We start from the raw sequence: 24,868 nt of genomic DNA, 5'->3' as shown, positions 1-24,868 counted from the left end.
TGCATATGTCACTGACCTCTTCTTTCTTCTTTTAAGGCTTCAGCTGGAGGATGAGATGCGGCAGAGAGAGAGGGAGCGTGAACGAGAACGGGAGCGCGAAAAAGAGAGAGAGCGTGAGGCGGAGAGAGAGAAAGAGCGGGAGAGAGAACGAGAGCGGGAGAGAGAGCGGGAGAAGGAGCTGGAGAGGGAGAGAGAGCGCGAGCGGGAAAGAGAGCGAGAGAGGGAGAGAGAAAGGGAGAAGGAACTGGAGAGGCAGAAGGAGAGAGCACTGAGGGAGAAGGAGCTGCAAGCGTCCAAGGCCATGGAGAGCCACTATCTGGCTGAGCTCCATGCCATGAGGGGGCAGGAAGACAGAACCAAGCCTGAGAGACTCACCCCTAATCGGGCTGGTATGTGTCCGTGCTGCCCCTATAGCTTCCTTAAGCTACAATCATACTGCCTATAAACACGTGTCCTTATAAACACTTCATATCAGCTAGAGCCGAAAACAATTAGTTGATTAATGGATGAGTAAAAAAAATTGATGATAACCAGTTATACATTTAAGTCATTTCTTAAGCTATTTGCTTAAAAACTCAGTGGTAGCCCTATCTTGCACCCGGCCCAGAGTCTTTGCTAGTTTAAGACCGACGCAGTTGTCAATTTCCCGTCCAGCGCCCGCGTCGTTAAAATAGCAAATGCACCTGCGCCCATCTTTGCGCCCATGGGCGTGCTGGTCTTACAGGGAGGTGTGTTCAGGTGAATTCTTGGTGTATTGCTATCTTGAGGCAGCGGGAAGTGAACGCGCCATTGACCAACAAAAACCTGGTCTAAAGTCAATAGCGCAGCATTTCATTATTCATTCATTATTTTAACAGCGAATTGGTAAAATGCGCCTAGGCTCGTGCACAGCACGCGCACACTATGCTTGTTACACATGCACAGGGAAGCGCAGCAGCTCACAAACATGCAAAACAAATTTATTTATTTTTATACAAATAAAAATATTATGGTGCAAATCCGCCATCATAATAGCAATGCGCCAAGGTACAAACGTGCCTGGCTTTTAAAGGGAATGGGAGATGACACTCTGATTGGTTTATTGCATGTTACGCCCAAAACACACCTATGAATTAATGAAGACACTAAGTACAACCCTTTTGTACCATGCGCCTGGCGCACGGACCCTTTTTTCCGCCGTCAAACTAGCAAAAGTGGATTTGGACACGCCCTTAACGCACCTGCACCATGCTTCACGCCATGCGCTTACTTAGATCATTAAAATAGGGCCCTTATTATTTTTGGGGTTTTGGACTGTTAGTCAGACAAAACAAGCAAACTATTGTCATGTGATGGACATTTTTCACTATTTTCTGGCATTTTTAAAGACTAAACTAATCATCTTTGAACTAGGAAATAATCGTCAAATGAAAATAATTAGTTGCTGCCTTAATATCAAAAATGTTTACACTGACCTTTCTCCCTCTGCAGATAAAACCAAAGAGCCCGCCCCTCCAGCTCCCAAACCAGTCCCACCAGGACTCCACTCTTCAATGGTCCAATCACATCATCCCATCCCTGGTCTAATCTCAGGCCACGGCCTCTATATAGGGTCCAGCGCTGTAGGGACGGGGCTCTCTGCTTCAATGATTGCTCAGAGGGCAAATGAGGAGGAGAGGTGGTTGGCGCGGCAACGTAAGCTGCGGCAGGAGAAAGAGGATCGTCAGTACCAGGTGTCTGAATTCCGCCAGCAGGTTCTGGAGCAGCACTTGGACTTGGGCCGGCCAGCTGACGCACCAGAACACAGGACAGACTCACACAGGTGAGACATTGCAGTCCAGCCACCATGTACAGAAAATTCAAACCCGCTTACAGTTTTTAACCACATGCCATGGTGGTATTTATTTCCACATGACTTGGCAATTGATTTTTTTGTTTATGTTGTTATGCCTAGGTTGTTTGATAGAGACAAGCAGTTGTCTGCTCTGAGAACACATGCATGTTTTCAGTGCAAACACTATTTTTGGGGTGTTTGGCTGTCTGTCTCTGCTAGCCTTGTAGGGACAGTTGTGCCTGTGTTCTGAAGCCTCAGAAGCTGGCAGGCTTTAGAAGTTGTTGTTTTTTTCAGGCAGGACTGGAAAAAAGATAAACCCTGTCAGAAGCATCACATCTATTCTATTTCCATCCATGCTTCCTCCCAGGTAGTAACAGGCAGTTTAGGTGTTGATGTATGTGTAAAGTAGGGTCCTGATGACTGCTGTTTCATGAGTAGTGGGTAGGGATTTCAAACAGGCAGTGAGTGGGACTGCTAAAATACACAAAGGCTAATTCTCTAATCCTCTCAACCTTGCACAGCGTAAGCCCCCTGCTTACCCTTCTTTGTTACTGTGCCTGTGTTTGTGTTGTTGTGTGTGATTCAAAAGTGAGGCTGTGGTTAATGCTGAACTGGTAGGAAGGAAGCGATACACAGGTCTGCTATTAGTAACCCTAGGGTATTATCTCAGAATCACAGCTCACAGGCTGCAGATTGCAGATAACAAACATTTACTCACTCACACACACAGACAGAAATGCAAACAGAAACAGGGAGGCATAGATAATTTGACTGGTCATACAGTGTGCGCTCCTGCCAGGTTTGATTTGGAAAGACGCTCGAGAAAGTGTCCATCAGCCATCTGCCTTTCTTTCTTCCTCACTTTTGCCAACATGCTGTCTCTTTTCGCCCTTGTTCCCCCTTTACATATACATTATTCTTCTCTCTCTAATATCATTGACTGTGATCCCTTTTCTAACAATCATCATTCGCCTTACCCACCCTATGTCAATCTTTTTCTCATTGCCTGCCTGTCAGTCAGGAGAAATATTTCTCCTAGCCTCTTCCTTAGTAGACTGTGTGTGTGTGTGTGTGTGTGTGTGTGTGTGTGTGTGTGTGTGTGTGTGTGTGTGTGTGTGTGTGTGTGTGTGTGTGTGTGTGTGTGTGTGTGTGTGTGTGTGTGTGTGTGTGTGTGTGTGTACCACAAGGACCGAACAGATCAAAAACAGGCCTGTGCATCTGGAGGACATTGTGTGCCTTGGCCACATCCTCACTCTGCTCTGGGCTACTCTGTCTGAGCTTGATAACACTGCTTTGCCACACAAACCCACAGACATTCTGACAGGGATCAAGGGAAATAGGCTAGGCATATAAGCACTATGGTGTGTCTCTGCATTGCATGGGGTGATTGGAAAACACTATTAATCCATTTCAGAGGAGATATGGGTGTTGTACAGTATTTATAACAAATAAACATGACACCTGTTCCATTGTATCTCTACAGATCCATACCAAATCACCATGAACCAGGAAACCGGGACCACCACCCTCACTTAGGCGCACCTCCACCTCTCATCTCCCCCAAACCTCCTCAGCCACCACGTGAACACCACCCTCCCACCACCCTGTGGAACCCTGCATCTCTTATAGAAACCACCTCAGAGTCCAGACGTAACCACGAGCCCTCAGGGATGGGACACTATGAGCTCAGTCGGTTGCCCCCAGGGCCCTCCAAATATGAAGACGGAGCCCGAAGGAGAGAAGGGGGAGCAATGGAGAAGTATCCCCCACTGAGAGGTCCTCCGGGCCTGCCAGAACCCAGCACATTCCTTGCTGATCTGGAGAAATCTACCCAGTCCTTCTTCAGCCAGCAGAGGGCATCATTGTCCCTGTCTAGCCAGTATGAATTGGAGGGAGCCATGAAAAGCAATTCTGGACTAAAGAGCCTCCAGGGATACCCGGGACACAGTAGACAAGGACAAGGGCTAGAAATGGTCCCCAGCCCAGGGATGGGACAGGTAGCCACACTGGGGATGGGTCCAGACACAATGCTGATCTATGACGAATTCCTTCAGCAGCACCGAAGGCCCATCAGCAAGCTGGACCTGGAGGAGAAGAGGAGAAGGGAGGCCAGGGAGAAAGGTACTACTCACCAGTCACCATAGACATACTGTTGCACTACCCCTGATCACATGCACTCTTAACATGCTTTGAATAATCACAGACTACATCTTGATTGATTTTTTTTATTAGATTATTTAAAGTGGGGTGTCAGTAGTGACCTCTTTGCTTGCTGCAGGTTACTACTATGAGCTGGATGACTCATATGATGAGAGTGATGAGGAGGAGGTGAGAGCCCATCTCAGGAGAGTAGCAGAGCAGCCCCCACTCAAACTGGATGACTCCACAGAGGTAAAACACCTGCCAACACATGCTTTCTGTGCTTTCCACAAGCACTCATGACAAAACATTGCACTAAGATTTTATTTTTTCCCCTCTTTGCACAGAAACTGGACTTCCTGGGAGCGTTTGGCCTGACCACGGTGGGCCGGCGAGATGAGTTGGTGCAGCAGAAAAGAAGGAAAAGGCGGAGGAGGCTCAGAGAGCGCAGCCCCTCACCCCCTGTCTCGCACTCGAAACGCTCTCCTCCTCCTCCTCCCCAACTCAGCACGCGCTTCACCCCGGAGGAAATGGACCGAGCACCAGAGCTAGAGGATAAGAAGCGGTTCCTCACCACGTTCAGACTGTCCCATGTCACTATACAGCAGAGGAGAGGTAAGAGAATGTATAGTAATACACTGATTAAGCCCAGTGTATGGAGCAGATACTCAATCACACACTTTTGATTTACTTGATGTTTGTAACTGCTCTAAAAAAAACCTGGTAATAAATATATATTGGGTGATTCTGTCTAACTCTTTATATCGGTCTTTTGTTGCTTACAAACCGTTTTCTTTAATTATGTTTCAAGAACTACGTTAATACGTTAAAGACTTAACTGTGCGTAACAATGCCTCTTAGATATTCTTAATGAAATAAACTATGGTTCCCTTTTTGTTTAGTAAAGAAGTAAATAATCGGTGTGCCAAGGATGCTAACTGCCTTCAGTGGTAAAATATCAGAATTAAGTGAAGGAAATATTTTTTATTGACATTGATAAATACTTGAACATTATTGCAAGGCATAGAAGAGCACACATCAGTGTGGCTCAGCAAGCTAGTTAGAAACCACTATAGAAGTGACCCAGTGCCTTTTACATGTCATAGAAACATCCCCCATCCATCACTCATATGTCTCATCTCTTTGACATCTCATTTCAGCAGAGTTAAGAAGACTGATTGCATGCTCATTTAGCTTTTAGAAAGTAGTAGTCATTCTCAGTCTGCTCTTTAATTCGCTGACGCTTCACTTTAGCTGAGCTCTGCCTGCTTTACATGCACTGCGATCTCATTAACATGTTGACTCAAGCCTTGAAGGAACTCATAAAGGGGTCAAACAATGATCATGCCAACCTCAAACCCCTGTATATTATGCAGCATATATTCAACAATGTATGCATAATGTAATGCTTTACACTGCCCTAGGTAGAAAGGTGAACTTGTGGCAAGGTTCTGTTTGTAGACACTTGCAGTTATTAACAAACACGCACGCACACACACACGCACACACGCACACACACACACACACACACACACACACACACACACTCTGACAAGGAATTGGGAATGGCAGCAGTGGGTTTACAGTGATCCTAGTCTAATCCTCTTGATTTACTGTTTGCTGCCTACAGATGGCAGCGCACTGCCTCCCACGCTGTCAGGCCTCACTCAACCTCCTTTTTAACACACACACGCACACGCGCGCTTGGAGAAATAGATGCTTATGAAATTGTGAGTGAGATACTGTACATATAGAGAGGACTAACTTATTGTCTCTGTCTCTTAGATAATGAAAGGGTAGTGGAGCTGCTTCAGGCCATTAAAGAAAAGAGCGTAACCTTGGATACCATCAGACATGCCCCTTATCCACTGTGTAAGAGCCCTTCAGCACAGATTTCTGGTGAGACACATGCTAATAAACATAATCATAAACACTTTCTCATCCCTAAAAGATTAGGATAGTGCGGTATTTGTTTATTTGTATGAAGTAGAGGCATCTAAATTAACTACAATTTCTAATTGCTGCATTCCATCTGTAGTAATGTGGATCTTGACCTCATCATGACTAACACATGTTCAAATGATTGCAGATTCTGCATTTGCCCAGCCTTCCTCTGAATCAGAAGGCCACCACAGTGTCAGACCGCATAGCCCCTCCTCACATTGCCCAGCATCCCCCAATGGTCATCCTAAACCCCTTGGGGAGACATTAAGACCAAAGGAACCCCCTTCTCCAGCTGTCTACCCAGACAAGGCCCGGGGGCCCAGTGAGGGACCAGTCTCTAAGAAGAGCTCCAGCCTGCTGAACAGCTTGCGGCCCCCACTCCCCCTGCAGGCTAAAGAGGGCCCTCACAGCGTCAACGGACGCACCAAACCCTGGGACAGCTTCACCCCGGAGGAATTTGCCCAGCAGTTCCATGAATCTGTGCTTCAGTCCACTCAGAAGGCTCTGCAGAAACATAAAGGTAAGTCGCACGGGAGACCACATTTCAGCAATAAGGCAGGTCTGCCAGGAACATCATTTTTTTCAATAAATCATTTACTCAGAAAACATCTGGAAATTATGAAAAATAGCCATCAAAATTTCCCGGGGTGATGCCTTCAAATGATAGGCTGTCCAACCAACAGTCCAAAACCTAAAAAGCAACAAATCTTCACATTTGAGAAGCTCAAACGAGCAAATGTTTGGTATTTTTGCATGATAGATGAACTGTTTTTTTATTGAATTCACCACTTCAAAATAGTTTCTTGGGCTTCTATGATAGTAAATTGAATATCTTTTGATTTTGGACTAGCAATTTAAAGACGTCACCTAGCCTCTTAGAAATGTTGATTTCATTTTTCACAACTTTTTTTGTCATTTTATAGATCACAGGATTGATTAATTAATTGCGAAAATAATCAGCCGATTAACCAATAGAGGAAATAATCGTTATTTGTATCCCTAGATTAATTGACTAACCCTTTCACTAGTATTGAAATTAATAAAAAATTGATGAAATACGACAAAACCTCCTCTCTCTCCCATCTTGTCCTTCAGGTGGAGCCATGGCGATGTCAGAGTCGTCCCACCTCCAGGAGTCCTCTGTACACTACAACATTCCAGAGCTTCAGAGCACCCCGGGCCGGCCGCCGCATTCACATTCACAATCTCACTCCAATGCACATTCATTTCCCCATCCGCTCTCACATGCTCACCCTCAGCCCAACGGGCAGCACTTCTCTGTAGCCCTAAACCGGGAGGCCTCAGGGACGAGGGAGGACCTGTCCGGTCCAGAGGACTCTGAGGAGGAAGAGGATGAGGAGGAAGAGGAGGCTCCTCCTTCCAAGTGGCAGGGGATTGAATCTATATTTGAAGCTTATCAGGAATATGTTGAAGGTAAGCAGCTACAGAGAACATGCAGTGATTATACTGATGCTGTTTAAAATCTCATAACTCAGCTGTTTTATGGCTCTTCTGCCCCGTATGATATGTGGGTCTCATAACCCCCATTTTATGGGTTCATAATTTAGTGTAGGAATCATCTTAAAGCAGTAGTGTACAATCACAAATTGTTGGATTGTTGATGGAAATCAATACAAATTAATAGACCTGACATTTAACAGTTGTTGTAGTGTTCTCTCGTCACTAGAGGGCAGTATTCACCCTTCCTCTGCACAATTCAGTTATGTGCAAATAAATGTGTGATCATGACGGCCGGAGATTTAGTCAACAGAAGTTGAATAGGCATCTGATCAATCTGAGCCTTTTAAAGCACACAATGTCACTGTAAACTAAACATCTGAAGAAACTTCAGTGTAGGGCTGGACGATTAATGGAAAATGTATCAACATCGAAGTCTGAAGCTGTTATCGATGCATTTTTCCCATGACGATCATTTTTATAAAACTAAAATGTGGCTTTTTTCACAAGACATTTTCATTTCAAGCAATGTGTGCTTTCATTTCAATTTTATACATTTTCAATAAATATCCGTAATAGTTCTCGCTTTGTGTGTTTCCTTCAATTATTATAAAATGACAAAAATAAGCACTTGAATTCGAAAAAATATCTCCCCTTCAGTATTTGAGCCTATTTACTGTACTAACCTTGCCAATGCCAACCAAAAAAAAATGTAATTATTGTTCATTTATGGTTAGGTAAAATGTGCAATTAATCGTGATTTTGATTGTAGGTCATATCTTGCAGCCCTACTTCAGTGGTAAATTAGCCTTGTAGCATTTGCTTTAGCACATGGTCTGGATTCTGCAAAGAGGTCAATGTTCACTGCACTGTTTTTTTTCTCTAACCCCCAATTCATTTGTTTGTTTTTCTTCCCTATTTTCTCTCATTCGGCGTTGTCCTCTAGAGCAAAGTTTGGAGCGACAAGTGTTGCAGAGCCAGTGTCGAAGATTAGAAGCTCAGAATTACAACCTCAGTCTGACTGCTGAACAGCTGTCTCATAGCATGGGGGTAAGATGTATGCACACACCACTTATTGTGCAAACACACTTGACATCATCTCTAAGCCCAAACTCATCAATACCTACCTGCTACACATTTCCTTTCTCCACACACCAAACACTTTTTTGAGTATAAATTAGATACACCTCTATAATCCTTGAAATAGATGCTTTCCCTCTTGAAGATTGATAACATATCTCATACAGTTCGTGACTTGAATGACAGCGCCGTATTCTTTATTATTCTCACATTGTGGTTTCTCCTTTATTTTCCCCCACCCTTGCATTGATGCCATGCAACTGAAATCCCTGACAATTAACATTGTTGTGATTTTCAGTTCTACTGACTATATAACTTATATTTTATCTGTCTTCCTTCTCTCCCACCCTGGTCTGTAGGAGATGATGTCCCAGAGACAGAAGCTGGCAGTTGAAAGGGAGAAGCTACAAGCAGAGTTGGAGCACTTCAGGAAGTGTTTGACACTGCCACAGACACACTGGCCGAGAGGGAGCCATTACAAGGGCTACCCTCCAAGGTGACCCTAATACGCCAACCTGATGGCCGCCAGGCCCCCGGCCACCTCCCCTTTCAGACTTTATTTCAGACACCCAGAGTTTATTTTTCATGGTCTGGTCCACATGGCTCCACAGAGGAGAATATGGCTGGCTAGATAAGATGAATGAATGAATGAATTGAGTGAATGGATGTATGCTTGATGAATGCACAGCAGACAGGATCATACAGTGAAGGACAGGCAGTCTTTGGATTGTGGCCAGCCAGGGACTGTGCCACGAGCCACTAACGTGTGCCAATGTAGCCAACCCAGAGAGCATGGGGCAGGAGTACCTGAAGATCAACACAAATACACACATGCACCTACTTGTCACACATTCTTCAGTCGCCTGCTGCTCTATTGTTCAGTCCCCGTGTCCCTCACCGCCACAGCTACACAGACAATCCTGCCAATGAGGGAGCAGCTACCCCAGGAGGGGTGTCAAGAGACTTGAACGCTCCAAAAGCTTCTGGCCAGTCGGGACTGATTTTATCACAGTGGCCACGTGAGCTTTTGTGAACTGGAAATGCACTTAAGAATAAAAGCTGAAGAACTACCTGGTGGTACTGCGTTACAACAAAGAACTGTTCAAATTAGGGAAGAAGTTAGAAAATGCACATTTTTGGAAAGAATTAAGGAAATGTTTTATTTCGAAATAGAAAATTTGAGAATAAGAATTTTAAAAGGTGCTTCAGCCTTGTATTGTATATAATATGAAGACTTAAAAGAATTTTGTATGTTTTTATTACTTTAATCATTGTTCTTTTAAAGAAAAAGCCTGCCATTTTTATATGTTTATGCTTTTTTGGGTTGGAAAAGAAAGCCTTGCTTTTAGTGTTTGTACTGCTGCTGGCCAGAACAGCTCATTTTGAGACATGTAACAGAGTAAGAGAGAGAGAACAGGACACACTCCTCCTCTTACTCTCTCCCGACACCGTCACAACCACCTCATCTGGCGTCTGAGCTCAGCAAAGCTTGCTTAGAGGTCCTGAGCCATGGCTCCTGCCCTCTCATCGCCCTTCCTTCACAGCAACATGTGTCTCTCTGTTTTAATGCCCATCAACTCCTCTGGTCAGCTTCACAGCTGCCGGCATGACTAGTTAGCTTGTGATATTGTTATACAGAAACAATACTTGATTATTTTGTAAAGACATGAAGAGTCTCTTAAGCAGCCAGGTTCTTGATGCTTTATCCTACCATTGGACCTTTCACTTCACTTTGTATGACATTATATAGCATTGGACTCAACAATGACGGTTTGCATAATGTTACGCCTTACAAGCCCTTATCAGCAGTCATGACACAGTGAGGACACAGTGCCAAAATTAAATTAAAAAAAACGTAGAATTTTGGCTTCTTAATTTTAAATTGAATTGCAATTAGGTAGCCAAACATTCAAACCAGAATGGCCATCTTCCACTGCTGAATACCTTCGACCCCACTCATCTCCTATCTGCATTCACCCCTTTTTAGGACTTCCACAATCCAAAGTTGCCAACATGTTAAAAAGACAAAAATCACACAAAATGTAGATGCAAACTGGGCATTCCTAGTACATATAAAATGATGATTGATTTACCTGGCCTCCCGTTTACAACCTGCAATTCATCCTCCTCGTCAGCTCTGCCCTGAGATTCAGCCAAACGTTTTACGCAGGCTTTCTACCCTGTAACTCATTGCTTGCCTCAGCCTTTGGTTGTATGTGCAATTGAAGACCCCAAAGGCCAGCAAAGGGGTGCAGAGATCATTGTTTAGAATTTAAGGGGCTGAACAACCTAGTGGGTGTAAAAAGAGTGGGGGATTTCAGTTTTATAAAGACTGAAGCACAGCTACCCCCCTACATACAGTATATTATTCATAAGTGCCTCCAGAATTTGGGAGCATATGAATGAGTTGCAGTCCACATGACATTCTACACATAACATCAGTGATCAGGGACTTTACATTCAAGTGTCTACTGTATGTCTCGCACCTTTCAAATATGTGCATGCCAAGAACCAACACACAATTCCTTTGTCTAAATGCATCTCCGAAAACCAATTTATTCATGACACCTTTTGATAAATTAATGAGGCCCAAACCAGTTCAGAGGAGCAAGTGGATACAGAATGTAGTCTGTCATTTTTACAGAGCAGAATAGGAATGCTAAGGTAGACTGCCAATGACCTGGGGAGGGAGGTGCAGTACAGTGAGCCCCTTACCCAGCCTCCCTGTGTCTCAAACCCATACACGCCCATGCAATAGCCCCATTACTCAGTGGAGGATGTCTAGATGCTGTGAAATCCTGTTTTTAAAATGTACTTGTTTGAATTCATCGTAATGTAATATATTCTTTGTTGAATGTAGTAATTAGGTATTTATGAATATATGGCTGTGATTTCAGACAAAAAAGAAAATAAAATATTTCAAAAATGTTAAAATATCAACCTTTGTCTGTTTGTGGGTAGATGGGGAACTTCATGGGAGGGTAGAACGCTAAAATCATGCATACATGCATGTATTTAAAAAATAATTAAAATTGTGTCAGTCTCAGTTGGACTTTGGGCTTCTTCCACCCCACTAGATGTGCATTTTAGAAATAGAAATAATTATTTTGTTGCCCTCCACTTAGCACTGACCTCAGACCTGGAGTTGGTACTGGGATGCTGTGCTGCAGCTCCCCGCTGCTAAAAGAGAACCTATTATACTGCTTTTCAGCATCACATTTGTACTCTTGGGGTCTCCTTGAATAGGTTTACAAGCTTTGATGTTCAACAAACATGTTTCTTCTAACCTGAAACAGTCCGTCTGAGCTCTTGGCCCGCCTTCCTGAAAAGCCCAGTCTGCTCTAATTGGACAGCTGGCCCCTGTTGTGATTGGTCAATCAAATTCAAACAAGCCACTGGGCGGGCTGTGCTTGCTCAGGCAGCACCAATGGGCAGCACATTTGGAAAAACTGGGCTGGCATTCTCAATCAGTGACATCACTAATTGAGGTATTTAAAACAGGAATGCCGATTTCATGCAGTTGAGAAAAGTGCTGTCTGTGGGAGAGAAAGCTCCATTTGGAGTGAAATGTGTTTTTTGTACTTTATACATATATTACATACACAAACAACTATATAACACACTAAAATGATGGGACAAATCCAAAAAAGCATAATAGGGGCTCCTTAAATATTTTGGATGGGTCAAATACAGGGCAACTGTCCCCACAAGGACTTAAATTAGATTTGTATACATTACCATTTAGAAAAGTAATGAAAATGTCCTGTTTCCTTATTTGTAATACAACAGCATCACTTTTTGAAATGTTTTGCTTACCTTGTAACTGAGTTTAAATAGTTGTCCTTAAATTGACTTCACTTTGCTGTGACAAACTAGGTCAACTACTAGCGATTATGTTTGATTGTTTGCTCTATAAAATGTCCAAAAAAAAAGTTTTAAAAAAAATCCCACAGTGACTTCTTCAAATGTCTTGTTTTGTCCAGGAAAAATATAAAAGAAAAAAAGAGGATACTTGTATACCTTAGAAATACACACAAATACATTTATTTTGACACTTACTGACATACAAAAATGGTGGCAGTTTTAAACTACAGCGAGCATCCTAAATTAAATTAAATATGTGCATATTTCAAACAGCAAATACAAATACAGCCTAGATTCTTTTTACATGTAGGGAGTAAGGCATGTTACAAAAAATTACCACTCCTTTAAAAAAGCTGAGGAAAACTCAGATTTAATCAACCATTAACCATTAACATGAATCTTTTGAATTCAGTTTCTGAGAAAAACAGTCTTTTGAGTAATGAAGGGCCTGGTGAGAAAGTAAAAACCTCAGTCCAAGGCTGATCAGCTGCTCAGTCCAGATCCAAACCTGTGCTGCAGGTCTTATCTTGTAGATCAATAGTCTGTGAACTGTCCCTTACTTGAACCAGGCTGCAGATTGGAACGTAGTTTGTACATGCAGTTGAGAGAGTCAAGAAGGAATGCTCGTATGGTGTTGATCTCCATCAGAGTCAGGTTGTCCAGCTGTAGAGGGAAGGAAGAAGCGTGAGACAGGAGACATTCTCAGTTTTAAACAAGTAAAACTAACATTGTTTCTCTAATGACTGCTGTGAACGCTTGTGCTCATATCAGCTGGATCTTAAATATGACGGGGAAACATTAAGCAGTATGGCCACAACATGAGGGGATAAAAGGATAATCTGAATTATTTTTGCAAGACACTGACTGTGGTTGTTAATCCTGCTGATTAAGAAACAATCACAGCGCTCCAAGGTTCAACTATACCTAATGTATGTTCAGAGTTTTTTTTAAGAGCACAAAATAATTCCAAGGTGCTTACATTTTTCTTGAATTTCAACACAGCCTTCAGTAGCCATTTGAAATGACACCGTACATGTATAGCATTTTTTATTGTTGATTAATCTGTCGGTTATATTTGCAATTAATCGGTTAATCGTTAAGTCTAACAAAACTGTCAGAAAATACCCAATGCCCATCCCACATTCTTAGGGTTACATCTTCATATTGCTTGTTTTCTTTGAACCTACACTTCAAAACCATAAATCGGTTTACTATCACAGTATGAAGACCAGGAAATATCCACATTTAAGAAGCTAAAACTACAGAATGTTTGGCTTTTTTTGTTTAAAAAACAAAGTGCTGAATAATTTTCTGCCGATCGACTATTCAATTACTTGACTAATTGTTGCAGCTCTGCAAAATCCTATTAACAGTGTGTGGAAACTAAACGCTGAGTGTGTGATTCTTTGTGATTAGTTTGACCTTGGCATGAGCCTCCAGTTGACTGATGAAACTATCGGCGGAGAGGCGGAGTTTGGCAATACGCGTGTCCCAGATGTCTTTGACCAGCGTGCGGATCTCATCTGCTTTAGGGATGTTGTCAGACGCACTACAGAGACACACAAACCATAATGTAAGGTAGAGCGCCACATACACAGACGATAAGGGAGCGTTTAATTACTATAAACACCATGAGCACAACAAGATGGAAGATCCTATTTCTGCAGGGGGATTACTTCAGTTTAGAGGACTCACTAGTTCAGTAGCAGTTTTGTCAGCTCCATGTAGTAAGGACTGGGAACAGGCGTAAAGGTGTCCTCTTTCCTTTCAAGCTCTCGCATCTCCTCCAGTTTCTCTGCACAGTATCAACAGCAGGAAAGTAAAAAAACAGTACGTAAACATGATAAAAGCAGAATCTGTGACAATAGCTACATGATACGCTATGTTTTTATATTTAATGAACCACATTGACAGATGAAAGAAATCTGCATAAATGTCAATATCTCTCAGACGTAGAAATTCCAACAATTCCAATATTTATAGCATCTTGTGCTAAATATTTTCTATCTGCATTGCTGGCTTTTGTGCTCACCCAACATGAAGGAGTGAAATAGGACAGGACATCTGAAATATTTAAAGCTTAAGCCTGGCAGTATTCTATATGTTTCCTTAGGCAATTAATTGATTCCACAAACAAGTACATCCTGTGCCGGCAAAGCCTGATTTATCTTATTCTTCCTTAGACCGGCATTGCTGTGCAAACACAATTAAAAAACACACCAATAAGCCACAATGTTCCACTGACTGACATATCCCAGCATTATGATGAGCATGAAAACTACAGTATATTTAGTTTATAGCCCTGCTGCTGTAAACACTCACTAGCGCATAGTCTGCAACAAATGCATTATTTACTCATGTTTGAGTAAGGTTAAGAGCCTAAATTGTTTAGGGAATTATTGAGCCTTTTAGAAAAATGGCTCAGGTTTGCCTTGGACAAGCTCTTATTTATGCTGCTATAGGTTTAGATTGCCAAGGGACTTCCTATGACACACTGAGCTCCTCTCTTCATACATGTGCATTCATGTCCTATTCATGAAACAAACGAACACAAGTTTATTCTAGTGGAGATCCCAAAGTTTCCAAGGATACTAGATATATTAGGCTGTTGGTTAAATGATTTAGTTAAAATGGTGCACAAGGCTGGCAGCCATATTTCCGTGTGATGGAATGATGCAGCCATGAAAAACTTGGGTTTCAATATGTCACTCAATGTAACCATGGATGTAGAACACGTCGATACCATTCCATAAAAAAAGTTCAATTCAGATTAAAGTAAATAGCAATCCTCAACTATGCTGGCCGCTTAAAAACATGACGAAGAGTTGTATGCACTGTAACGTTATATCTTACCAACATCCATCCACGCAGGAGGAACAATTCTGCATTTTTGTCTCTGTTTCAAGTTAAGGGCCAGCCACACAGGAACATCCACAGGCAGTCCAGGGTTGAAAGGACCCAGGTCGCCCTGAGGACAGACAGACAGATTTGATCACGCAACAACATAGCAGTTTACACAGAGAGCCACCTGACTCCCACCTGTATGAGCATATAAACATTAGCGTTGTGTAGATTGCAGCTAGTGATTTGGCTTAACGTATTGACGTTACACTAACGCTAATAAATGACCCACTTTAACGTTACAGTAGAAAACCGGAACCCTAATGTATGACAATTCGTCATCAGACTGTAAGGTTTGGCATTTGCTAGCGATAACGTTAACTATTGAGCTGACCTTAATGCGGCTAACTTTGTGTGAGTTATCAATACCTGGCAAACTGTTTAACCGTGTAAAATAACGACACGGCAAACAACTAACGTTACAAGCTACTTACCCCGATCAAATAGATCCTGTCTAAACTGAAATTTGGTATTATCTTCACCATCTCTTTCTCGGCGAGGAACTCTACCTCCGAGGAATCCATAGCTGTTTGTTTGGCTAGATTGTTTTATTTCCAATAACTTTTACCATCACATCTGCACTGCTACTTGTTCCCGCGCTGCCATCCTACAAGGAATACGTAGGATGAGGCAGCTACGTCACCAACAGAAGAGGTAATGTCGCGCTTTGAGCACCTTGTACCGTTGTGTGCACTTTAACAACTTCGGTTTCATGTATGTAGTCCTCCGCACTTGGCGTATTTGATTCGTTAAAGAAATTGTACCGGAATTGTACTTTAAAGGCTGCTGTCAGTACCCGATCCGTAACGCCTGTAAGATAAGACCGGTTGACAATGACGACACGGACCTTCCTTTTTTTTTGTTGCTTTGTCTGGCCCGGAAGAGAAGAAGTGGGTCATGTGACAGCAACGACAGCGCCACTAGCAGATCCCTCATTAAGGACTCTGGCCACTAGGTGGCAATATTTACCACGTGCTAAACAAGGGCATAATTAATGCATTCGTGCAGCATTCAATGATCCCTAATTTGATTAAACAGAATTTAAGCTCCGAGTCTGACTTATATTATATATATATATATATATATATATATATATATATATATATATATATATATATATATATATATATATATAAATATATATATATATATATAAAAGTATAAAAAAGTGAAATTGACCTTTTTGGTGAATAACATCCACCTGTGAACTGTAACTTTTAGATTTATGCTCATTAACATTTGTTTTGCCCTATCAAATCTTTTGAACAAGCAATCACTTACTATTCCAAACGTCAGTGGTGGAGGATGCGAAATTATTGTTTTGGGTAACCCGCAATTCAGTTTAATTATCAGGTGTCTTCTATACCCACTGGAATACTCTTTGCAATTGAAAAAGATGCCCAATGGCCAGAAGGGGCAAATGTTAATTTAATTAAATAGGACTTATATACACTCCAAATAAAAGTCCTGCATTCAAAATCTTAAGTAAAATATGCAAGTATTTTCAAAATCTACATCATAATGTATAAGAACATGTTTGTAGCATCGCTGTCCTGTGACAATCCAGCATCTCTAAAAAGTCAGCTGTTTTTAGCTGTGACGATATATTTTCCATCTAATCTAAGGGGGCTGTTCAGTAGTTTATTCAGTTTAAGAAATAGGAGAATCTTCTCAATCCATGAAAGAACATTTAATCCTGTTGTTTATCAGAAATAGTCACATTCAAAATCACCAAATTTGGAGATACGTGGTTTTCACTGAACAGAAAAGGTATGCCAAATTAAAGTTTTAAAGTTGCTTAAAATGGAAAGTACAAGGTCCTCAAATGTGTACTTATGCACAGTAGCTACTTGAGTAAATGAATACATAGTTTCAGTATCTTGATGACAAAAACAACAGGGGTCAACCTCAACCAAAATCTTTGAAAAATTTATATTTTGGGTAATTATCTGCAATTATTATACTGTATTAGTTGTTATACTAACTACTGTTATACTATTCTGTATTCAGATGAGTGTGTCTCTTACTGTATATAATAATGAAGAAATGCCCCTATAATTTTGTTATCACGCTTCTTATCATTGATGAACATCTGACCAAATATTTAATAGTTCTTTTGTTCCACAAGGTGGAGCAGTATCGTTGAGTAAAGGTATGGGTAAATATAACCTTTCAGTAGTGTAGGATGTGTTTATGAACTTCATGTCAAATCATGTCAAAAACACATCCTTCCCATTTCCTTGATTATGTTTCTGGGGATGTGAAACCATTTAGACTCAGGCTGTGACATACAGGAAAACTCGAAACCTTTCAAACCTCCTTTATGTTCTCTGACCTTCTGGCATTGTTAAGGAATGCAATTTCCCACTGGGATTACTAAATTACTCTCTCTTACTCCATATATTGCCATTCTTTTTCTGTATTTCTATGTCACTATGTTGGTTTTAAAATTACAAAATGATGCCATGCAAATTTACATAAAAATATCTTTCATACTATCCTCCATTCTACAGGTTTTGACCAGATAACATGTGACCCATGTGTCAGGGTTATTGCAGCAAAGCCATTACTACAACCCTTAGAACTCTGAACCAAAAGCAGAAGCCATTGAGCTGCTAAGGTATCAAACATTTATCAACCTTTTCTAAACTGCCAGGGCAGTGGTGTAAGACACCAAGCTAAATAATTGATTAAATGACATGACTCTGACAAAGACTTAGTTTCAAAAGTTGGTTTCATTTTACATTCAGTTCATAAAATGTCTGTAAAAAAAAATGTGACATCCAAACAATTATTTAATTAGCTCTTACTGATTAATTCTAAAGTCAAATACAAAGGCAGTTCTGCATCCTCACATTTAGTATTTAAATGTTTCAACATTATTTATTAAACAGTAGTATTTAGAGTGGTCAATGAAGTATAAATAAAGACGTACTACCTAATTCTTATAACAGATACCATACACAAAACAAAATTCACACATTCCTGTGATCTGATTCAGTGTATTGTATTTCAGAAAGAATCTTCCAGAGCAACAATCAAAAGCCAATAAGTCAACATCGGTATCATCCAGAATGACATTCTGAAACCCACCAGGGATGATAACAGGAGACATGCATCATAGAAAGGTTTGTGTAAGCATTAATAATTTAAAAAGCAAAGCTCTTGAGTCAACCATCCCAATGATATCCCAATGTTATTGCTGGTGCATCTACAGAAGAACTCGAGTTGGCATGTGACATCTGATAGTCAGATAAGATAAAACTGTTTAAGATTCCCATCTCTCCGGCTCTATGTCATCTATATACTTATAATTTTATGAATATTTTTAATTAAACAGCTATTCAGACTACTGTTCTACATGTTGATTTAGTTGCAGGGCTTAAAACAAACTAGACATTTAATAAAGAACATGTACAATCATCTTACATTTTTAATAATTTAGAACTTGATCTCTGTATGGCTACTGGCTGTAAAACCTTAGAGGAAACAATAGATGAAATACTCTTTATGCACACAACTATGAATAAACACAAACCATTGAAGAAACATTAAATTTGCAGTCAAAAACATTGCTTTCATCACCTCAGTATCACATTGTAAAGGTGAACACATGCCAACAGTGTACATACAGTACGTATGGCGCTTGCCCTTGAAGGATTTTGGCCTAACTGCTCCGCAAGTTACCCTCAGTACGAGGGGCTTTTGATGGAACAAAGACCATTTGTTCAGCATTTTTGTACTCCTGTGCTACACGATTAGTAGCATCATGCATGCTGAAACGGCAGCAATATTTGTCTGCGTGTCCAGGGTACTCCAGACTGACTCTTAGCACAGATCCAGGACGGACTTGTTGATCACAGGGTTGGTCCAGTCGTTCCTCAGATCATCCAAGTGATTGTCAAAGTCAATCAAGTTCTCGTAGGACCTGCCCTCTAACAGAGCAGATGTGATCTTCTGTGCTTCGCTCCAATCCTCAAAACAGTCACTGGAAGACAGACAAAAACATCAGTTTGGCAAACTGTTTTTGCTAATTAATGAGAGAACACAAGGAGCTTGTATGCCATAAACTGTGGTTTAGGTTGCACATACAGTACAGTCTTCAGTGAAATAGCTCTTAACACTGACACACTTACAAAGTTACTTCTCTGCTTTTCCACTTGTTTTCATGATGGTCATAGATAAGCACAATAGGCTCGAAACAGCTCATTGTTAATCTACTGTTGTCCAGCTGAGGGGGAAACAGAGAAGATTACAAAGGATTTAGTGGCATGCAGACCTGTTCTGTATAGCTTTACAGGACCAGACTAGTGTCTCACGTTACGTTTAGGGAAATCACTACCAATTCTCTATACTTTACAATGCTGCTAATCATTGAACATTCTAGCACCTTCCAGGCAGCTAATTGTGTTCATTTTGTCTGTACATTATTAACAAATCATTTTGTAGAAACTCGTTTTATGTTTGTAACCAATCAGTTGAAAAATCAGAAAGTCAGCAGTAAAGCATCTACATAACTTGAGGTAAATGGACAAATACATACCAGTAACACCAGCCTAAACTATTTACTCTTACCATAACAATTGCAGCATCACTGAAGTTCTCAGAAATTCTTGCAGCCACTTTTTCAGCAACTTGGTTTGGTCTGCAAGAGAGAGGACCAAAAATGTAGTGCATCAGAGGCAAGGAGAGTTTGGGTATGGTTTGTTCCTGAAAACAGCAGGGTGCTGGTGTCCATTCTGTTGTCTGTACCTTGAATCCTTTGTGCGTTCATTAGCTTGATAATATCCAGCAATGACGTAACTATTTTCTTTACACCAAGTATCAATCTGAGACAGGTGCAGGAGTCGTGGAGCCAACATGAAAGGACAGAAGGACGGCAGACGTCAAACCAAATTCATTTTCAACAGGAAAAGAAAAATAGACATGGAACTACACCACTTTATTAGGGACACATAGCTAACACAAATGTAATCTAAAACGGCACTGCAATAACAGGTGTTTTTAATATTGTGTTCCCCCTATTTATATGATGGTAGACTAAATATTAGAATCACCTCTCAGTATAATGAAAAATCACCACAAACTACAGCTTTAAAAATGGCAATCATAAAAAGTGAACATGTTCACTGAACATGTTCACTTTTTATGATTGCCATTTTTAAAGCTGTGGCAATCATGGCAATCAAAATGGCAATCATAAAAAGTGAACATGTTCACTTTTTATGATTGCCATTTTTAAAGCTGTGGCAATCATGGCAATCAAAATGGCAATCATAAAAAGTGAACATGTTCACTTTTTATGATTGCCATTTTTAAAGCTGTAGTTTGTGGTGATTTTTCATTATACTGAGAGGTGATTCTAATATTTAGTCTACCATCATATAAATAGGGGGAACACAATATTAAAAACACCTGTTAGTGCGAGGCAGCGCAATTCAACAGCACCACCAACTACAGCCTACCAAATGACCATGGAACCCCTATAAACAGTTAAGTTGTATAAACAACAACTGGACTTCTGTTCTGTAGGACTGGTGTATCAGACTTTATTAGTTTAAGCTAGCTGTACACAATAAACTTGTAACGGAGAGTGTAGCCTATATTTTACTTGACGGCTACTTACCAGTGTTAAAGCTACTTCTAGCATTGGTGCCAGAGCAAGTGTACCGTGAAACAGCGGCACACAGTCCACACACAAGACTGGGTCACCGTGGCTGTCTTTCTTCTTCTCCTTCGTTTTTTCTGCCACCAGCAATCCATTCACGGCGCAGTGAGGATACTTGGCAGCATGTAAAACCATTTTACAGTAAGCCTGACTTGTCAGCTGAATAGGCATGTTTATAAGAAAATCAGCAAGATCGGTAAAAAGACAGATCCTGTCAGAGAAGTTGAGTAGCTACACGATGATGAGGGACTGCTGCTAGCTAACGTTAGAAAGTAGATATCTACCTCAGCAGCTACCTTACTGCTAGAATATGTGGTTGACGTTATGCCTTCCAACACGAACATGTAAGCTTTGCGATTAGCAAAAATCACAATAGTCGTTTTATGCTAGATGAGATACTAAATGTCACGAAATCTAGCCATAAGAGCTAATCGTACTTCCACCTTCCACTCGTTTCTACAGTACCGGTGGTGCCGTAAACCAGAATGGAAATATCGTAAAACGTCATTTCACCGCTTGTAACGTAGACTTACGTCTTTCCGGTCACAGTCATACTTCCTTTCAGACCATCGGCGGACGGGAGCAAGGAAGAGACAGTAGGTTGTATTTGTTTTATCAACAGCATCCTTCTAACCATATAGAAATACATCACACTTTACCACTTACACACGCTGTGACATTGTATGTATTCAAAGGGTGAGTAATGGTCCAAGACGAATTGGCAATTTTAACCGAAATAATCAGTTGTGTAAAAGTGACATTGTCAGAGCGGACCGGAGCTAGGACGGGCTAACTTACCGGCTAGCTGTCGGTTTTTTCCGGCATTAGATATGTGAAGTCAGGCTTGTTGCGCAGACAATGGTTAAATGGTACAGTGTTCTGCAATGGGCTCATGTAGTCTCAGTAAATGGGAAGGTATTGAATTGTACAGTATTGGCTAAGAAACCGCTATTTATTTGATTATTTTAACCGGGCGCTATGACCTTGTGTTGGCAGCTAACGCTAACATTAGCTTACCTTTACGGAGTAACGTTAGCCATCCGCAAACCTTCTGTTGGACACACCATCACAACAACAATACCGACATTTAACGCACATGTAACGTTAGCTAAGTGAATAGTTCGTGAATCTTTATGCCAGCTGCGTGACTTAGTTTGAATGCAAGTATTTAAAACGGTCAGCGGACAATCGTGTTATATTATAGATTTGCTACCAAATAATAATAATAAAGTATCAGACATCTGCCTAAAATATGTATTAAATGTATTCCTAAATTTAAAAGATCAAACGACTTGTAGGGAGGATGTGTTTGAATGTATGTAAGTGTGTGCTTAAGGAATTTACTAATATCTTTCATCTGACCTTTCTACAGAATGCTGGCCACCAGAGCACTTCGCCTTGTTGGCAAACGTGCCATTTCCACATCTGTCTGTGTACGCGGAGGACATGGTAAGTGTGACTTGAACTGACATGTTAAGGTCAAAGTGTCTTTTTTTTTTTGGGGGGGGGGGGGGTGTAACTGTAACAGTAGATTGAGTTTGTGCCTCACATACAGACTTCTACATTGATAGATACAGTGGCTTGCATAAGTTTACACACCCATGCTAAATTTGACTAAAAAGAGGAGTAAAAAACATCTTTTGCAAATTGATCTTAATGCCTTAATTAAAAAAAAATAGGAAAAATCCAACCTTTAAGGACACCAATTTTCTTTGTGAATGAATAATGTATTGTGAATAAATAAATGTTCTTCATTAAAATACAGGGGGCATAAGTAAGTACACCCCTATGTTAAATTCCCATAGAGGCAGGCAGATTTTTATTTTTAAAGGCCAGTTATTTCATGGATCCAGGATACTATGCATCCTGATAAAGTTCCCTTGGCCTTTGGAATTAAAATAGCCCCACATCATCACATACCCTTCACCATATCTCACGATTGGCATGGGGTACTTTCCATAAAATCATCTGTCAATGCAAATCAAACCAGCTATTAGGCTAACTGAAATAAAACCATGCCAATCTCTAGGTATGGTGAACGGTATGTGATGATGTGGGGCTATTTTAATTCCAAAGGCCAAGGGGACTTTATCAGGATTAAGATCAATTTCCAAAAGATGTTTTTTTTTTTTTTAATTCCTTTTTTTTAGCCAACTTTAGAATGGGTGTGTAAATGTATGCAAGCCACTGTACATTGGAGTCACAGAGCAAAAAAACATACGTTGCAGACTTTATTATTGGCAACTAAACATCTATGTTTTATATACATTTCAGCAAATATTCTAACTATTTCACAATATTTTGACAAGATTCAGAGTTAGGCTAAAATAGCAACTTACTTCAGAAGCTGAGAAATACTGCAGGTGACATGACACAATAATTAATTGATAAAGAACACAGCAGTGCGATGCTCACAGAAGTCAACGCAGTGTTTTCTTTTTCAGTGTTTAACAGCATAGTCTTAAATCAAGTAAACCCAATTTAGTCTTGGAATCCAAATGACATTTCCGATAAAGTTGGCATTAATTAAGGCATTCGGTGTTAGTGAAAATTATTTGATAAGGCATTCTTCTCATGCAGGTGTTGCGAAGGTAGAGAACTACACCCTCCCTGCCTACTTTGACAGGCGGGAGAATCCCCTCCCGGACATCAGCTATGTGCAGAACCTGAGTCCAGAGCAGGCGTCCCTGAAGGAGAAGGAGAAGGGCTCCTGGGCTGCACTCTCTGATGAGGAAAAGATTGCATGTAGGACTTTGCTGCACTCTGCTTTTTTGAGATGCTCTAATGTTTAGAACTATATGTTAAACTGGTTTTGTTATCTGCAAATATTGTATTAATGTGTTAATGGAAAAAGCATTTTTCATCTATTAAGATTGTAATTATCTAAAGTTTGTGTTCCCAATGTTCAGTGTACCGCATCAGCTTCAAACAGAGCTTTGCTGAGATGACCCAGGGATCGTCAGAGTGGAAGTCTGTGGTTGGAGGGATGTTTTTCCTAATTGGCTTCACTGGCCTGGTTGTGCTCTGGCAGAGAAAGTATGGTATGTCTGCCAAAACGTGTAATGGAAAGATTGGAAATTATGTGTCTGCAAATCTATTCAGGATTTGATGTAGTGATGCTTCTGTTTTCCAAATGTAATCAATTAAATTATCTTTATTACACTTACAGTATTTGCTTGCAGTCTAACTAAGCTCGTTACTTGGCACATATTGTCTCTTTGCAGTGTATGGACCTGTCCCACACACATTTGAGGCTGAGTACAAAGAAAAGGAGCTGCAGAGGGTGTTGGACATGAGAATGAACCCAGTGGAGGGCTTTGCATCCAAGTGGGACTACGAAAACAAGCAATGGAAAAAGTAAAGGATCCAGAGGACCAAAACCCAAACTTGAAGATAAAGGCAGACCAACTCAAAGATACAAGAATACCTATATTTCTGTATTTATCAATTGTCCACATTACCTCAGTCTGTGCATTTTGGAAGACCTCTTCCTCTTAAGGTCATCATGTAATATAGAAGTAAAAAATAAACTGATAAAACTCTCAGTATTGTGGTTACTGAGTGACTTCTGTGTAAATAATGCTTTCACACGAAATGACTTGTTTCATATAAAAAATGGAAGAATTAAGGAATGTACCTCACCCCATTTAATTAGGTGATTTTAAAGCAATCTTATACATATGCTTGTTTGTAGGACATTTAGCCTAAAATATTTTTTATAAAATTGAAAGTTATTTTTTAGTTAAGTTAGTAGTGAAATTGACTTGAGAATTGCTCTTATGTGCCAGTTAAACACAAACAGCTGCAGCTGTGACTTGGGTCATAGAAACTAAAAATAACCTTTAAATAGGTGGCCAGGAACACTTTACACTGACCAGCATTTTCTCTGTTAATGAAAAACAAATCTATGTAGTCATCTGAAGTTGAATTTAAAATTGGTTCAGTGGGTAGTGTTTATTAAGAATACATGGGTATATCAAGGGAATAATTTCCACTAGGGT

General features: G+C 40.7%; 4 protein-coding genes across 8 annotated transcripts in view; 2 read left to right on the top strand and 2 right to left on the bottom strand.

Moving 5' to 3' along the window:
• Positions 1–11,368, top strand: part of gse1b (Gse1 coiled-coil protein b) — a 177,074-nt gene extending 165,706 nt beyond the window's left edge. The window contains exons 8-17 of one of the 2 annotated variants that reach the window (XM_078250094.1): positions 37–389; positions 1,471–1,801; positions 3,297–3,934; positions 4,092–4,204; positions 4,300–4,567; positions 5,738–5,851; positions 6,042–6,416; positions 6,992–7,330; positions 8,301–8,404; positions 8,794–11,368. In XM_078250094.1, coding sequence (XP_078106220.1) covers positions 37–389; positions 1,471–1,801; positions 3,297–3,934; positions 4,092–4,204; positions 4,300–4,567; positions 5,738–5,851; positions 6,042–6,416; positions 6,992–7,330; positions 8,301–8,404; positions 8,794–8,934 — 2,776 coding nt within the window. In that variant the 3' untranslated portion in view covers positions 8,935–11,368. The remainder of the gene's footprint in view (positions 1–36; positions 390–1,470; positions 1,802–3,296; positions 3,935–4,091; positions 4,205–4,299; positions 4,568–5,737; positions 5,852–6,041; positions 6,417–6,991; positions 7,331–8,300; positions 8,405–8,793) is intronic. The other variant, XM_078250102.1, reaches the window with a different exon arrangement.
• Positions 11,369–12,462: 1,094 nt separating this feature from the next.
• Positions 12,463–16,056, bottom strand: gins2 (GINS complex subunit 2). 2 transcript variants are annotated; one of them, XM_078250122.1, is made up of 5 exons: positions 15,768–16,056; positions 15,152–15,266; positions 13,994–14,093; positions 13,721–13,847; positions 12,463–12,961 (listed from the first exon to the last, which is right to left on the bottom strand). In XM_078250122.1, the coding sequence occupies exons 1-5, from the start codon at positions 15,768–15,770 to the stop codon at positions 12,833–12,835; spliced, it is 474 nt and encodes a 157-aa protein (XP_078106248.1). In that variant the 5' UTR covers positions 15,771–16,056; the 3' UTR covers positions 12,463–12,832. The 2 variants fall into 2 exon arrangements, with proteins under 2 accessions (XP_078106248.1, XP_078106240.1); XM_078250114.1 differs by having other exon boundaries at positions 15,634–16,055.
• Positions 16,057–17,915: 1,859 nt separating this feature from the next.
• Positions 17,916–21,359, bottom strand: emc8 (ER membrane protein complex subunit 8). Its single transcript, XM_078250050.1, has 5 exons — positions 20,826–21,359; positions 19,952–20,028; positions 19,775–19,844; positions 19,336–19,430; positions 17,916–19,187 (listed from the first exon to the last, which is right to left on the bottom strand). The coding sequence occupies exons 1-5, from the start codon at positions 21,036–21,038 to the stop codon at positions 19,028–19,030; spliced, it is 615 nt and encodes a 204-aa protein (XP_078106176.1). The 5' UTR covers positions 21,039–21,359; the 3' UTR covers positions 17,916–19,027.
• Positions 21,359–24,412, top strand: cox4i1 (cytochrome c oxidase subunit 4I1). Of its 3 annotated transcripts, none has more exons than XM_078250074.1 (5): positions 21,359–21,463; positions 22,240–22,316; positions 23,448–23,612; positions 23,777–23,908; positions 24,092–24,412. In XM_078250074.1, exons 2-5 carry the CDS (start codon positions 22,241–22,243, stop codon positions 24,226–24,228), a joined length of 510 nt encoding a protein of 169 aa, XP_078106200.1. In that variant the 5' UTR covers positions 21,359–21,463; position 22,240; the 3' UTR covers positions 24,229–24,412. The 3 variants fall into 3 exon arrangements, with proteins under 3 accessions (XP_078106200.1, XP_078106191.1, XP_078106209.1); XM_078250065.1 differs by having other exon boundaries at positions 21,375–21,467; XM_078250083.1 differs by lacking the exon at positions 21,359–21,463 and adding an exon at positions 21,478–21,563.
• Positions 24,413–24,868: the final 456 nt, after the last annotated feature.

This window comes from Sander vitreus, chromosome 1 (assembly GCF_031162955.1).
Source record: "Sander vitreus isolate 19-12246 chromosome 1, sanVit1, whole genome shotgun sequence".
Taxonomy (NCBI): domain Eukaryota; kingdom Metazoa; phylum Chordata; class Actinopteri; order Perciformes; family Percidae; genus Sander; species Sander vitreus.
Note: the sequence above shows the minus strand (reverse complement) of the source record. Positions and strands in the feature narration are given on the sequence as shown.